Source organism: Choloepus didactylus, chromosome 3 (genome assembly GCF_015220235.1).
Source record: "Choloepus didactylus isolate mChoDid1 chromosome 3, mChoDid1.pri, whole genome shotgun sequence".
NCBI lineage: Eukaryota > Metazoa > Chordata > Mammalia > Pilosa > Megalonychidae > Choloepus > Choloepus didactylus.
Window position 1 is genome coordinate 42,526,745 of NC_051309.1, and position 17,519 is coordinate 42,544,263.

At 38.5% G+C, this 17,519-nt stretch overlaps 1 protein-coding gene across 3 annotated transcripts in view; it reads right to left on the reverse strand.

Moving 5' to 3' along the window:
- Positions 1-13,881: 13,881 nt before the first annotated feature.
- The window catches only part of SMIM14 (small integral membrane protein 14), a 97,225-nt gene continuing 93,587 nt past the window's right edge, over positions 13,882-17,519 (reverse strand). For all 3 annotated transcript variants that reach the window (XM_037829621.1, XM_037829620.1, XM_037829622.1), the window contains one exon: positions 13,882-17,001. In XM_037829621.1, coding sequence (XP_037685549.1) covers positions 16,969-17,001 — 33 coding nt within the window. In that variant the 3' untranslated portion in view covers positions 13,882-16,968. The remainder of the gene's footprint in view (positions 17,002-17,519) is intronic.

Consider the following 17,519-nt stretch of genomic DNA (forward strand, 5'->3'; position numbering starts at 1 on the left):
GCTCCGAGGGGGAGCTCGCCGGAGGGGGAGGTGGAAGTGGGAGGCCCCAAGCGTCGCAAGACGGCGGCGCGGTGGGAGTGGCTAAGGCATAAGATGGTGGACTAGCTCCGCCCTGTGAAAGGGCGGGGTAAAGCGCTTGCGGTTTCCGGCCCAGCTTAGGGCTGACGTCATCGCCGGAGCACTTCCTCCCCTCGATGGAAGAAGAAGGAGGAGGAGGAAGTTCGCCATCTTGGCGAGGCTCAGTGTTATTTTGTTTTTTGGGAGTCACTTCGAGCGCGTTGTTAATCTGCTCGACTAAGGACTCTGTGTCCGAATCGTGGTCTACATTAGTATCACTGTCTGAATCTGTTGACTGGGTTGATAGGGCCTCCTTGGATTTAATGGGGCCTCGATCAGGGGGGGAGGGAGCCTTGAAGGCAGGAGCGGACGGTTATTAAGGTGGGGAGCAAGCCAGGAGGGAAGCGCTTGCTCTCATGTTCCATGGCGTTGGTGACCCGATCAATAAGGCGATCATAAGTAACAGGGTCCCAAAGATGGCAAGTGGTGAGCCATGGGTTAAAGGGCAGCAGGAGGTCCCAGTATACTTGCAGCTGCCGGACAGACACCTTACAGCGATGTGTGTCTAGGAGACCAGCCAGAGCACGAACTTGGGGTGCTTGGCGTGCAGATAGACGATTACCTATAGCGGAGTGAGAAAAGAAAAAGGGGGGTTGATTATTGAGTAAAGAAAATGAGGTAAACCGTGGTCGCGAGGCTGAAGGAGACGGCGAGAATAGAAGGCAGGAGCCTCTAGTAGCGAGAGCAGTTTGGGGGGGGCAGTCGCAAAGAGGCACACCGCGCGAAACAAAGAAACAAAGACACAAAGGACCACAGCAAAGTAATGGAGGGGAAGAGGGAAAGCTACTGGAGGAAGAGTGTTAGGAGGAATGGGGGGACATAGGAAGAGAAGACGAAAGGTAGTCGGGGGTAAGAGTTAGGTTAACGCGGGAAAGGAAGAGCGGCCCGGGCGCGGAGCGGCGTGGGAGAGGCGGCTCTGGACGTGGAGCGGCAAGGGAGAGGCGGCTCCGCGGGGCGGCGAGGGAGAGGCGGCCCTTACTTTGCAGGCGAGGAGAAGGGGAGCTGGAGAGGCGTCCGGGCGAGCGGGTGGTTTTACTGCATCGCTGCGTGGAGAGGACTTTTAATTCCAGGGGCCCCACGTTGGGCGCCAGTTGCGGTCGCAGTTGACTCGTCTGGGGGGGGGGAGGTGGCGGCCGGTTGCCAAATCCTAGGCTCTCAGGATTGCTTGGAGGGTACCGGCGGCGGGGGCTCTTTCCCGGAGGCGAGGGCGAGGCGGGGGACTGGGCCCGGTCCCCGGCGTAGGCGTGCAAAGTATGGAGGGCGGCGAGAAAGGAACAGGCGGGACACGGTTCTTTTAGGGTGAAGAAGCCAAGAGAGTTTATTAGGGGTGAGCACAGGTTATATAGGCTGGCATAGAGGGCGGGGGTTGTTACAAGTCAGTGCTGAGGGGATAAAGGCTAGGATTGGTTCTGAGAGGGTGCGGAGGTTAGGATTGGTTCTAAGAGAGCACGGAGGTTGTTTGAAAAGGGGCGGGAGTTGCTCTGGCAACGGTGTCTGGCAACAATGTATGCGCACTGGTGGTGATGGGAGTTGCACTGGCAACGGGGAGTGTCCGGGCAAGATAAGGGGGTGGGGAAAAGGCGGTTCCCTCCGGCAAGCCTCCCCTAACGGTGGTATTTTGGGTGAGGAAATGGGGCCTGCCTCCGGCCTCACTTTCCCAGGCCTGGGGGGCTGTGGAGGGCGCTGTCGCCCGTGCCCACCACCCTCCCCAGGGGCGGATCCGGTCCCCTGGCCCAGGCCCGCCAAGTTGAAGCACGTAATCAGTGTCCCGCACCAACCTTCTACACAATATAAATACACAAAGCATAAATGCCCGGCAAACTCCAAATAGAATAAATCCAAATAAACCCACTCCAAGACATATTCTGATCACACTGTCAAACACAGAAGAGAAGGAGCAAGTTCTGAAAGCAGCAAGAGAAAAGCAATTCACCACATACAAAGGAAACAACATAAGACTAAGTTGTGACTACTCAGTGGCCACCATGGAGGCGAGAAGGCAGTGGCATGACATATTTAAAATTCTGAGAGAGAAAAATTTCCAACCAAGAATACTTTATCCAGCAAAACTCTCCTTCAAATTCGAGGGAGAGCTTAAATTTTTCACAGACAAACAAATGCTGAGAGACTTTGCCAATAAAAGACCTACCCTACTTCAGATTCTAAAAGGAACCCGACCAGCAGAGAAACAACAGAAAGGAGAAAGAGATATAGAGAACTTTAACAGAAATATATAGTACCTTACATCCCAAATCACCAGGACACTCACTTTTCTCTAGTGATTACAGATCTTTCTTGAGAAGGGACCATAAGCTGGGACATAAAACAAGCCTCAAGAAATTAAAAAAAAAAAAAACAAAAAAACATTGAATATACTCAAAGCACATTCTCCAACCACAATGGAATACAAATAGAAGTTAATAATTTTTGAACTGTAATTCCACTAGTTACTTCCTACATGATATAAAATACACAAACTCTAATGACAAATCAGTGGTTTTGAACTCAATGTAAAATATGTAATTTTAGACAACTATATAAAGGTGGGGGAATGGAGGAGTACAGGAACATAGTTTATGTGTCCTATTGAAGTGAAGGTCGTATCAAAGAAAAACAAGATTGATAGGGATTTAAGAGGTTAATTTTAAGCCCCACAGTAAACACAAAGAAATTATCAGAGAATATAACCATAGAGATGAAAAGTAGAGTTTGGGTTAAGAGAAATGGGGGAAGGGGAAATGGGGAGTTAAGAAATGAGTGTAGGGTTGCTGTTTGAGGTGAAGGGAAATTTCTAGTAATGGATGGTGGGAAAAAGCATCACAACATTCTAAACATGATTAATCCCACTAATGAAAGGTTAGGGAGGGAGTGGAATGGGAAGATTTAGGCTGTATATATGTTTCCACAACTGAAAAAAAAAAATGTCAGTCTAACTAGATGACAATTGAATACTAAGGATGAACTTGGATGGGACAAGAGGATAGAGGACAGGTGGCTCAAAGGGACACAGTTGAGACATAAGGAAAAGGAAATATAGAATGTAAGCTTTGTATCATTGTTGAATCTCTTGTACTTCTTAGCTGCACTTAATGGGATTGCATGAAAGAATGTTCTTGTTCATGGGAAGTGTATATCTGAATTATAGTGAATGCTCAAGGATGTGTGCAGCTAACTCTCATATGTTCAGACGACAGAGCAATAGATGATGGATGATAGGGAGGGAGGGAAAAAAATAGCAATGTGACAGCAAGTTAAAGTTGGTGGATTGAGCTACCGGGGGAGGGGGGTCAGGGTATGATGGAATTCTGTGTATGGGGCTAGTATTGTTTTTGCAACTGTCCATATAACTTTGAATTTATTTCAAAATAAAAAAATAAATAAATAAAGGTGATTAATCCCACTAATGGAAGGCTAGGGAGGGAGTGAAATGGGAAGATTTAGGCTGTATATATGTTTCCACAACTGAAAAAAAAAATAAAAAAAGACAGTCTAAATAGATGATGATTGAATGCCAAGGATGAACTTGGATGGGATTGGAGGATAGAGGACAGGTGGTTCAAAGGGACACAGTTGAGACATAAGGTAAAGGAAATATAGAATGTAAGCTTTATATCATTGTTGAATCTCTTGTACTTCGTAGCTGTGCTTAATGGGATTGCATAAAAGAATGTTCTTGTTCATGGGAAGTGTGTACGTGAATTACAGTGTATGTTCAAGGATGTGTGCAGCTAGCTCTCATATGTTCAGAAGACAGAGCAACAGATGATGGATGACAGGGAGGGAGGGAAAGAAATAGCAATGTGACAGCATGTTAAGGTTGGTGGATTGAGCTATCAGGGGAGGGGGTCAGGGTATGATGGAATTCTTTGTATGGGGTTAGTATTGTTTTTGCAACTGTTCCTATAACTTTGAATTTATTTCGAAATAAAAAAATACTACTAAGTGTAATTAGATTGCAATAGGTATATTTTTTCCCTATATCCCCCTCTATTTTGTTTAAAGTTTCAGAATAGTATTTAATTTTCAGATATTTATAGTCATCTTATTTGATATCACAAAATAGTGGCCATGTTATAAATTTTACAGATGAGGATATTGTTACACTATTCTCACCATACATAGGTTGCAGAATAAATCTGAACAAAGATCAATACTTCCCCTTCTTCCTCTTTTGTATATTTACAAACATGCCTACACATAACTCTTGCTATTCAAATTCTTTTTATCTGAACAAAGGAACTAAATGCATTGAGATAATTTTGTTTTGTTTATAGGAATTCTCACTGTAAACTACACAAGCTTAGGGACCAGAGAGTAAATAGACTTTTTTTTTTTTTTTTTTTTTTTTTTTTTTTTTGCCAAACCCTCTATCTGAACTCAGAAGCTAAAATGGTTCAGTATTTTCCATTAGCTATGCAATAAATAGCAAATCTTGGGTCCACAATTAATGTTCTTTTGTTTCAGTGTATGAAATAGAAGTTAATAATTGCCACTTAAATTTAGTGGTTCAATGACTACAATAACAGATGTCTCTCCATATATAAATAGAGTGCTCCCTATATGCCTTTGCTCTATACATCCCATGCCTATCTCCAGACAATGGCATCTAATCTACACCAACCAATAAAACATAATTGAGAATACACATTTTTCAATCATCTCAAAAAGTGTAAGAGTATTCCATTGGATTTTCAAAAGAAGTCTATATTTTCAGACTTAAATTTAATAGTTTTTAATTATTCTTAGTCTAATCCCTGTTTTATCAATTATGAAACTAAGAGTCATCTTACAAGTTAAGTGAGATGACCACATTTACAATCAGCAAGTCAGAAAAGTGAGGCAAGTATCTTCATCTTCTGACTTCTAGTGTTTCAGAAAGAATGCCATACCATAAACCTGAGTTATCCATTTGAAAGAGTGAAAGAAATGGTAGCATGGTATAGGATGTGATACCAAGTATGTTTTCTCCTTCATAATGTCACTATTCTGCAATGTCTGTTTATTCCTCTCTGAAATATGAAATTAAAAATAATATAGTGTTGTGTCTTATGATGACTATGATGATAATAAAGCCAAACTTATATTCAGTGGTCACTATATGGCTTAAAAAAATGCATCTTCATCTAATATTACAGAACCTTTCTCCATCTCTCTCTCTCCTTTCTTTGTTTCTCTGTTGGTAGGGCTCCCTTTAGTATCTCAAGTAGGGCAGGTCTTTTATTAGCAAAATCTCTCAACATTTGTTTGTCTGTGAAAAATTTAAACTCTCCATCAAATTTGAAGGAGAACTTTGCTGGATAAAGAATTCTTGGTTGGCAATTTTTCTCTCTCAGAATTTTAAATATGTCATGCCACTGCCTTCTTGCCTCCATGGTGGCTGCTGAGTAGTCACTACTTAGTCTTATGTTTTTTGCTTTGTATGTGGTGAATTGCTTTTCTGTTGCTGCTTTCAGAACTTGCTCCTTCTCTTCTGTATTTGACAGTGTGATCAGAGTATGTCTTGGAGTGGGTTTATTTGAATTTATTCTATTTGGAGTTTCTGGGCATTTATGATTTGTGTATTTATGTTATGTAGAAGGTTTGGGAAATTTTCCCCAACAATTTCTTTGAAAACCCTTTCTAGACCTTTACCCTTCTCTTCCTCTTCTGGGACACCAAACAGTCTTATATTTGGACATTTTATTTTATCTATCATATCCCTGAGGTCCATTTCAATTTTTTCAATTTTTTTCTCCATTCTTTCTTTTGTTCTTTCATTTTCCATTCTGTGGTCCTTGAGGTTGCTGATTCGTTGTTCAGCTTCCTCTAGTCTTGTACTATGAGTATCCAGAATCTTTTTAATTTGGTCAACAGTTTCTTTTATTTCCATAAGATCATCTATTTTTTTATTTACTCTTGCAATTTCTTCTTTATGCTCTTCTAGGCTCACAAGTGTGTGCTGTCCCTCAAAGGAAGTTCTGGGCTGTCAGGCTGTGTAGGCATGTTCCCAGCTTGCTGAAAGGATGGCTGAATGGGGCATGCCAATATCCCCCCTTTCAACCGCTCTGCCCCCCGCCCCAGCTCCGGGATAACCAGCTGTGAGTGCATGAAAGGCCACTGTCCACGCCAGACAATGTAGCATGTGCATGCGTTGCTGGAAACACTTCCCGTCACACTGGGTTTCCTGGCACAGCTCTGGGCTGTGGTGCCAGCGCTGGGCAGGAGTGTTCCCAGCCAGCCAGGAAGATGGCTGCAAGGGGCATGGCTTCTTTCCCCTTTTGGCTAACCCCTGCCTGCCTCGCTCTGAGACAATTAGCAGCGGGTGCGCAACAGCCTATCATCCACACCAGATACTGAAGCGTACCCACAGGTTGTGGAGATGTCGTTCCTGCCACGCTTCCTGTGTGGTCCCCGCCGCTGCATCCACAGCCACTTTTGGGCTTTTAAAAAGAACTAGTCCGACTCCAAACGCCAACCCACGGCTTCCCCACACTGCAGCATGGCTGTCGGACATTCAGCAGGCCCACTCACTCACCCCAGAACGCAGACTCCCGGCTTCACCAAATGCATGGTCCCTGCAGATCCAGCAGACCCTGTCCAGCTGGTTCATCGCTGGAACTGGTGTTCTGTGTGACCCTCTGGCCTTTATCTAGTATTTTTCAGAGGTGTTTTTTTGCCCTGTTTCTCCTAACCTCCATCTTCCAGAAGTCCGAATCCACAGTTTTTACTTACCGATTTTATGCTGTGATCTAGGGCATTCCTCCCAATTCAGGTTGGTGTATGATGAGTGGACAGTCATGTTTGTCCCCCCACAGTTATTCCAACTTATTTACTAGTTGTTTCTGTTTTTTTTTAGTTGCTCCAGGGGGACTACTTGGCTTCCACTCCTCTCTAGGCTGCCATCTTAGATCTCCAACAATGCACTCTTAAACAACTAATGAGTTAGAGAGGAAATCACAAGCAAAATTAGGAAATATTTTAAGGTGAATGAAAATGAAAATGCAACATACCAAAACTTATGGGATGTAGTGAAGGCAGTGCTAAGAGGGAAAGATATAGTTCTATATACTTACATTAAATAGAAGAAAGACTTCAAATCAGGGAAATAACTTCAAAACTGGAAGAACTAGAAAATAAAAAAAGAGCAAATTTGCCCAAGTGAGAAAAGGGGGAAAGAAACACTAAAATAGAGATAAATGGCATAGAACCTAAAAAACAATATAATCAACAAATCCAAAAGTTGGTTATTTGAAAAGATCAATAAAATTGACAAATCTTTAGCTAGACTGACAAAGGAAAAAAGAAAGAAGGTACAAATAACTAAAATCAGAAATGAAAATGGGAATATTAGTACTGACCCCACTGAAATAAAAAGGACTATGTGCCGGTTTGAAACTGTTATGTACCCCAGGAAAGACTTTGTTCTTTAATGCAATCTTGTGGGGGCAGACTTATTATGAGTGCGATCTTTTGACTAGGTTTTTTCCATGGAGAGGTGACCCATCCAACTTGGGTGAGACCTTTTTATTATTTCCATAGAGATGTGACCCCACCCATTCAGGGTGGATCTTGATTAGTTTACTGGAGTCCTTTAAGAGAGCTCATGGAGGGAAGGAGCTCAGAGAAGCTGAGAGCGACATTTCGGAGAGAAGCTAAGATGTTTAATCCAAATTTTGTCCTGGGTGAAGCTAGAGCTGACACAATCCCAGATGCTCGGAGATGCTGGGGGATGCGGTCAAAAGGACGTTTGGAGATGCTAAGAGATGAAGGCCTGAGTTTGCCCTGGAGAAGCTAAAAGAGGACTCCCAGATGCTTAGAAATGTCCTGGTAAAATAAGCAAGGATGCATAGAGGCAAAGAGAGAGAAGAAAAGAGAGACAGAAGCCCAGAGGCATTTTGGAGAAAGCCATTCTGAAACCAGAATCCAGGAGCAAACAACCAGCAGATGCCAGCCATGTGCCTTCCCAGCTGACAGCAGTGTTCCAGATGCCACTGGCCTTCAGTTAAGGTATCTTCTTGTTGATGCCTTAGTTTGGATACTTTTATGGCCTTAAAATTATAAATTTGTAACCTAATAAATCCCCTTTATAAAAGCCAATCCATTTCTGGTATTTTGCATAATGGCATCTCTAGCAAACTGGAATAAGACTATAAGAGGATATTATGAACAACTGTATGCCAGTAAATTAGATAACCTAGATGAAATGGAAAAATTCATAGAAATACACAAACTACCTACATTGACTCAAGAAGAAATAGAAAACCTCAACAAACCAAATACCAGTAAAGAAATTGAATCAGTAATCAGAAACATCCCAACAAAGAAAAGCCCAGGACCAGATGGCTTCACAGGGGAAATCTATGAGACATTCCAAACAAACTTAAACTCCAATTCTCTTCAAACTCTTCCAAAAAATTGAAGAGGCAGTGTTCTAGCCTACTAATGCTGCCAGAATGCAAAACACCAGAAAGGGATCAGCTCTTATAAAGGGGGTTTATTTGGTTACAAAGTTACAGTCTTAAGGCCATAAAGTGTCCAAGGTGTCATCAATGATTGGGTACCTTCACTGGAGGATGGCCAATGGTGTCTGGAAAACCTCTGTTAGCTGGGAAGGCATGTGGCTGGTGTCTGCTCCAAAGTTCTGGTTTCAAAATGGCTTTCTCCCACGATGTTCTTCTCTAGGCTGCAGTTCCTCGAAAATGTCACTCTTAGTTTCTCTTGGGGTGTTTGTCCTCTCCTAGCTTCTCTGGAGCAAGAGTCTGCTTTCAACGGCCATCTTCAAACTGTCTCTCATCTTCAGCTACTCTCTCAGCTTCTGTGCATTCTTCAAAGTGTCCCTCTTGGATGTAGCTCCTCTTCAAAATGTCACTCTCAGCTGCACTGAGTTCCTTCTGTTTGTCAGCTCATTTATATGGCTCCGGTGATTTAATTTAGACCCACCCTGAATGGGTGGGGTAACACCTCCATGGAAATCATCCAGAGTCATCACCCATAGTTGGGTGGGGCACATCTCCACAGAAACAAAGAATTGCAATCTAATTAACACTGATACCTCTGCCCACACAAGATTACATAAAAAATAATGGCATTTTGGGGGACACAATACACTCACACTGGCACAGGCAGGAACACTGTCTATTACATTCTACAAGGCCAACATTACCCTCATACCAAAGCCAGATGAAGATACCACAAGAAAACTACAAACCCATTTCTCTTGTATAAATGCAAAAATCTTCAACAAAATACTAGCAAACCAAATCCAACAGCATATTAAAAGAATTATACACCATGATCAAGTGGGATTTATCCCTGATATGTAAGATTAGTTCAACTCGAGAAAATCAATTAATGTAATACACCATATTAACAAAATGAAGGAAAAAAAACACAAAACACCTGATCATCTAAATTGATGCGGGAAAGGCATTCCATTCACAATGGCAACTAAAGAGTCAAATATCTAGGAATAAATATGACCTAGGATATAAAGGACTTGTACACAGAAAGTTACAAAACATTGCTAAATTAATCAAACAAGACCTAAATAAATGGAAGGAAATTCCATGTTCTTGGATTGGAAGATGAAATATCATTAAGATATCAGTCCTAACCAAAGCGCTTAAAGATTCAATGCAAATCAAAATTCCAACAACCTTCTTTGTATTAATGGAAAAGCCAATCATCAAATTTTTATGAAGGGTAAGGGGCTGCAAATAGCTGAAGCCATCTTGAAATAGAAGAATGAAGTTGGAGGACTCATACTTCCTGATCTTAAAACTTACTACAGAGTCACAGTAATCAGAACAGCATGGTACTGCACAAGGACAGCCATGTAGACCAGTGGAATTGTATTGAGATCCCAGAAATCAACCCTCACATTTATGGCCAACTGATATTTGACAAGGTGGCAAAAGACCACTCAATGGGAAAGAATAGTCTCTTCAACAAATGGTGCTGGGAAAACTGGATCAACATTGCAAAAAAAAAAAAAAAAAGAGGCCCATTATCTCACACCTTACACAAGAAATAATTCAAAATGGATTAAAGACCTAAATATGAGAGCCGGAACTATCAAACTCCTAGAAGAAATGTAGGAAAGCATCTTCAGGACCTTGTGTTAGGCAATGTCTTTTTAGACTTTACACCCAAAGTGCAAGCAGCAAAAGAAAAACTAGATAAATGAGGCCTCATCAAAATAAAAAACTTTTGAGCCTCAAAGGACTTTATCATGAAAGTAAAATGATAACCTACACAATGGGAGAGGCACATTTCCAATAAAGGTTTAATATCCAGGATCCATAAAGAAATCCTTTAACTTAACAACAAAAAGACAAACAGCCCAATTTAAAAAATAGATTGTATATATGGTAACAGACTAAAATTTTTTTTTAATCCATGGAATTACACTACACAGTGAAACCTAAGCTAAACCATGGACTAAGTTAAAAGTACAATTCTAAAAATGTGCTATTGTCAATTGTAACAAACGCTCCACACCAATGCAAGGTGTTAATAATAGAATGGTATATGGGAATCCTGTATTTTATGCATGATTGTTCTGTAACCCACGACTTCTCTAATAAAGGAAAAAAAAAACTAAATATTTTTAAATGTTATGTTTTAATTTTTCATATAAAAATAAGGTGTTTGGGTGGAATATGACTCCCGGGAAGGAATATAGACCCGGCATTGTGGGATGGAGAACATCTACTTGACCAAAAGGGGGATGTGAAAGGAAATGAAATAAGCATCAGTGGCAGAGAGATTCCAGAAGGAGCTGAGAGGTCACTGTGGTGGGCACTCTTACACACAATATAGACAACCCTTTTTAGGTTCTAATGAATTGGAATAGCTAGCAGTAAATACCTGAAACTATCAAACTGCAACCCAGAACCCATGCATCTTGAAGATGATTGTATAAAAATATAGCTTATGGGGGTGACAATATGATTGGGAAAGCCATATGGACCACACTCCCCTTTGTCCAGTGTATGGATGGATGAGGAGAAAAATGGGGGAAGAAAAAAAAAAGGTACCCAGTGTTCCTTTTTTACTTTAATTGTTCTTTTTCACTTTTTTATTCTTATTGTGTATAGTACTGAAAATGTCAAAAATTAATTTTGGTGAGGAATGCATAACTATATAACAGTACTGTAAACAATTGAATGTACACTTTGTTTTGTATGACTGCATGGTATGTGAATATATCTCAACAAAAATGAATTTTTAAAAAAAATAAGCTGTTTGAGGGCCTCAATAAGTTTTAAGAATATAAGTGGTCCTTAAACCAAAAAAATTGGGAACCACTGTCATATAGCCACTAGCATATTTTTCAGCTTTGTTCATACAAAGCTCGCTAACCCTAACCCTAACCCTAGAATTTTTAAATTTTTCACCCCCAAAGCTTAACACTCTTGACAATACTCAATATTTTTATTGCACGTGACAAGATTGCTCTAACGAAAACAGATGCTTGAGAATTGGATGAAGTTGTTGGCCAAGGAGATTATGACTTATTGGTGTCAGTTCATTCATGCTATGAAAATTACAGCCTAAGTGATAAAGAACATCAATCATCAGCCATCTTTCTTCAACAACAACAAAAAACCTCTTTGAATATCTTTAACGCTTTTCAAGATTAGCACCAGAAACTATTGATACAACAAGGAAAAAGGAATTCTATCTTAATGTTGCTGGGTGACACCTGTAGATACCTATCTATGTGAGTCTAAGTTTTTGAAATATTGTGACATAACAAAAACAATTCCTTGGATGTTGTGGAGGGAGAAAACTATAAGCCTTACCCAATCTTTAATTAAGCAACTAGAATGTTTTGTATTGTTTTGTTTAGCTCAAGATTTGCTTAAGTCCCATCCTTTCTGATTTAGCTCGGGCTAACAGAATCATGCTTGAAGCTTGAGACTGACATTTCAAGAGGCAGTTGCTAGTGAAGCATTTCTGAGAAGACAAAAGGATGTTGATACAGGTGCTATTTGAGATAAAACAGAGTAAAATATAGCCTTTAGGAAAAGCTTGTTAGATAAATATGAAGGCTAAGAACATTTGTAAGGATATAAATCTTTAATGATTTGTTAGGGGTGTAGACTCCTGTCAGATTTACACCTGTTCTATATCTTGTAAACATAAAACTGTACTTGCTGGATTTTAATTGTAAGGAATCCCCTTTTAAGACATCCAGACTTCCAAGTTTAATGTTTACATACTAATTAGCTGTCATGGAAAGCTGCATTCAGCTGAGGATCTGTGAAGCCTTTTGTAGAAAGCATTTCTTTCTTTGGCTGATTGAATTGAGTGACTTTAGAACAGATTCAATTCTTTAAAAACAATATGAGCATTTTTCAATAATGATGAACCTGCTCTGTGGTTTTAGTGCTGTTTAGTTCTGTTCAATTTTTCAAAATTAATAGGAACAATGAAATTAAAACCCATTCATAATCAAGGCATAGCCAGAGTGTGGGACACTATAAGTAGTATAGTATAGACCAGATATTTAGGAGGTAAAGCCTCTGAGATCACCAGGACTTGACTACAATTTTTTTTCTAATTCCTAAATTTCCTAGAAAGAAGCAGTTTTATTTAAGAAAATAATATCCCTCCCTTTTAAATGTATTGATATGAAATTATTCTTAAAATGACACAAACTGTTCTTCTCCCCTACATATTTCCTGCCTCCCATCATTGCCCTTTCCCCACCTGCCTTTTTATTTTGACCTCGTGATGGTTTAAAGTGGTTTCTGTAATCTAATCCTTAATGACATCCATTTTAAAGCATACGTAAGCAGTTAATAAGTAAATATAAACACTTGTTGAAATGTTTACTGAACAAACATAGTTCATTTGTTTGGAAAAACATAGACAAACTAAAATTCCCTCTAATAAAAAAATGGGAAAAGATTGCACTGATATATCTAGTTAAAAAGAATCCGAGCATGAGAGATAATCATGGTTAATGTTTTGGGAACCATCTTGAGGAAAAAATAAGCTACAAGTTGAGACCCTGAACTGAGAAAACCATCAGGTGAAATGGCAAGAAGCAAGGAAACTTCTTTTATTAGAATTCCTTTTTCTGGGAGGAAACTAGAACTGCAGATCTATTTAATGAAAATGTATGGTTTTACTGGGGATTGAACTATCCACACATGTATACAACATATGACAAATTTTAGTTTGAAATCATTAATTTAGTATCTTCAGGGAATTACATTTTTCACAAATCCTGCTATTTTAAATAACTCCTAAGTATCACACAGACTCTGATACCATGATCATGCCAGAGCAACTTTACCAGCTTTACACATATATGGGTATAATTAACTTCAGTGTCTGGATGGATATATTCCAGGCCATAGAGCAAAAGCACATCTTCACTTTCGTGTTTTCAGTACAGTTTGCATGTGTATCTCCTTTTGGGTAATATATGTCTGTTCAAATAAACTAAAGTTAATGAATATCATTCCCTTGAAACAAATGTCTATTTGCCCCCATATTCAGGGGGTGGGGAGGAGAACTAAAGAAGTATAATTGCAATCTAATTTCCTAAGGTCTTACAATCCCTATTTCTGAATACCTGGCCCCATAGTGTTATTACATAAATATAAACATTATATAAATATTTTTCTTACAACTTAAAGTTCTCTCTTAGCAATGTCTTTAGTAAAGGGTAAGGAAGTCTATAAGAAACATTTTAATAAAGGATTGTAACATTTTACTAAGCAAAAGATGCCCACTTCTCTTCCCACAAAAGCCAAACAGAAAACAGAGTGTTACTAATGTTTTCTATTTATTTCATTAATAAAAAGTGCATAGTACAAGCCCTTTATCCCAATCCAAGTACTCAGTAAAAGATCAACAATAAACCCTGGATGGCACAGACATGATTTGTTTGGCATGATTAACATTTAAAAAGAACAACTGACATTTGGTACATCACATGACCACTTCTGCTTTTAACAAAGTAATCATCAGACATGGTAACAAATACTTTATGATTTTTCATTTAGAAATATTATAATGTTAAGACTAAAACTACTGTTGCAACAAAAATTTAATCCATTAACTGTAAACTCTTCAATTTTCCTTCTTCAAGTTGCTGTGTTGTGTCTTAAGCTGAGCTAGTCAAATTTTAGCACAATATTCATTTAGAGTGACAGGCTTTCATTTAGAGTGATAGACTTCCACAATTCCTTTGAAAATATTAAGATATCTATAATTCCATAAACACTATCATATCACATACTACAAAGACACAAAAAGTAACATGGAATAGTGTACTCAAAATTATGACTTACTGACCATGGGATTGTGTTTGGATAGATACATGATAAAATCTCTTACTAAAAACATTTCCAATGTTAACTTCTTCCATATGAAAAGCAAAAGAAAAGAAATTACTTTGCATAAAGAACACCAAATGACTCAAAAGCAAAATAAAGTCTTAATGGCATTTGTGGAATGTTTAGGAGCCAAAGGTGATTTTAAAATGTGGAGCTTTATTTTTCTTTTTCCAGGTTATTTTTAAAGGATTTTAGCCACAGTTTAGGTGAATGTTTACAAAGCCAAGTAATGATTTAATAGTGTTCTCAATAAAAAAGCCACATGTAGAAACTTTAGGAATTAAATAGAGTAATATAAATTACTAGTTTTGCTAACAAGAATACTTTATGTGCAGCACACTGTCTTTTCAGGAATGCAGAGAAATTTTTTATAAGCAAAAAAACAAGACAGCTATGATAAGAAGTTTTATTACTAATTAAGTAGATGGTCCATATAAGAAAAGGCTAATATCCTAGAAGTAATATCAATTAAGTGTATGTGACAGAAATGAAGGACTAGAAATAAGAATCCAGATTTCCAGGTATCTAGCTAACACTAGACATTCTGTTTTCAAGTTACAGCTATTTCTTAAGCCAAAACAACTCTCAGTTATCTGTGAGCCATAAAGCCAGTGTATACATCAGTGTCTCTGCCAGGGATTGGCTCTCAGGCAGCTTACAGAACAGACTGTTAGGCTGTAAGGGCAAACCTTCAGAGTTCACTGGGCAAGGGCAGAAAAAGGAAATGCTATTGGATTTTTCTCCATCTTAAGTTGTTCCTGCCATTTCTGCCTTGAACACTTTACCAGTGTGGAGCTGGGAAGGCTTCCAGTAGGACACAGCAAGAGGAAAAACCTTCCATCTGTGGTGTTCTGTTCATTTACCTGGATCTGACTTACCTGTGTTACTCTTCTATTAGCACAATTAAGAGTTGGTGATATTATTTCAAGAAGTTGAACACAAAGCCAAGATGCACAAGGAGGAATGCAAGCAGTTAAAATTGGATTATATACTGAAATGATGCCCTTAATGTTTGTGGCCTAGAATGTAATCATAGTTTAGGAAAAAAACCTCCATGAGTGTTAACAACTGTGTCAAAGACTCTATTAAACACTACAATGATATAGAGAAGTTTATTCAATTCATACAAGTAATGTTTCAGACTTATACAATGAAAAGCTAGACTGAGCTAAGGGAAAAAAATCCTTATATTGATAGCAAAATATCTTCTAGCCCACATAAGTAACCTGCAATCACTTGCTAGGAAAAAATTCCATAGCCACACAGGTCATACAGGCATTTTTTTATGGTAATTATATTAACTTTTTTTCAAACTGAGCAAAACAATGCAACTTTCACTTTTCCTTATATTTCAAAACTACTTACATTAATTCTTCTTCCCATCCCAATCCATCTCATTACCAAGTCAGAAATGAGGTAAGAGGTGAGAAAAAGACCCTTGATTGTTTCTCATTTTCCTCCTTTTCTCTTGGAGAAACTAATAATTGATTTTTTTTAAATGTTAAAGTCAGAAGGATAAAAGAGACTCAAAAAATTTTCTTGAAAATAAAAAGAGTAAATAAGTAAATGGGCATTCAGATGTCAATAATTAAACAGGCCCCCAATACAGCTTTAAGGTAATTTCATTTTAACAGGGAAGTATTAGAATAGAAAAAAAAAACTTCCTGAGAGGCACTCATTTTAACAATAAATTATAGCTTAAATTATTATTGTATCAATTATACCTGGCAATGGCAGAGTTAATTTTTTTCATGAACGCTTTTAAGGCTAAAGTACAGTGGCTTATAAATGTCATATAATGGACTGGTAAACATCCACCATATCGATCAATCATGTTTATTTAAAGTTTTCTTAACATTAGACACTTTTTAGTGGGTGTAAAAAACTTAGTAAACAACCTTTTCATTTTTTCTCCTATCCTAGTCACATAAGCCAGTTATAATAAATGATACAGATTTCAGCTGTAATTTATAAAATATTCAAGGGCTGCCACAGTCCCAAGAACAAGAGAAAACTGCACTCACAAATAAGCCATCAAGATAAATGTAAATACAGTGTAGTTTTAATTTTCATTCACACAATCTCAGACAAGTCCAAGTAACTTTATAAATACCTTATGCAAAAAAGTAATTTTTAAATCTATCAAAATTATTTGAAATATTTAAATTCAGAGATCTCAAATTTCCTTCAATTGGGCCAGAAATCATCCCAAAAATTATGATCACAGTTACAAATAAAATGAATGGAATATTTACATTTAGGACAACCAAAAAAAGCCCTATGTAACTTTTTTTAATATCATTTACTCAAATATACTGTAAATAGGAATGGTGATAACACAGGAAGCAAAAATAAGCTTGCAAGTGAAATTTCTAGAAGCTCATGAAAACAATACCATCCCATACTGTAGATGCAAAAGGAAAAACAGTTATAATGGGGTTAAGAGAACTCTGGTCATCTTCGTTCATTTGGTCGTGCAAGGTGTTTAACTATTTTCACTTCCCATATAACAAAGTTAGTCCACAGGAGGGGCTGGTGGATCTTGTCCCTGGCATTAGAAAGAAAGAAATTAGTGGAGCTGAATTCTTAAATCCCAGTGCAACCAATCTAACATATACATGGGCAGCAATAGATATGAGCAGCAATGCTCCCATCTCATCCCAAAGCATATACTTATTTGGCCTTTTCATATGTCCTTACACAACGGAACACTGGATTAACTACGATTCTCTAACTTTTGTCCCATTCTTAATCTGTGGTATGGAAGAAACGGAAGCTGTGCAACAGCAATACGACCTGGGTGAGACTGCTCGCTCTGACAGTCTTAAACCAATAAAGGTAGCTCATTACTCTTGCTAAAGCATATCCTTGAGCACAGTCCAATCTAAGTAAAGCTAGGGACTTTTGTTTGTTTCTTACATAAAAAGTAAGAAAAAAGGCTAAGGAAGCAATACTTTTATAAAGACAAAGTGCAAACTGTTTTATGAATACGCCCTAAGATAAACAAAAATAAATTTAAGGCTTTTTACATAATGCTAATGATACCTTATTTCTTAAAGTCAGCAT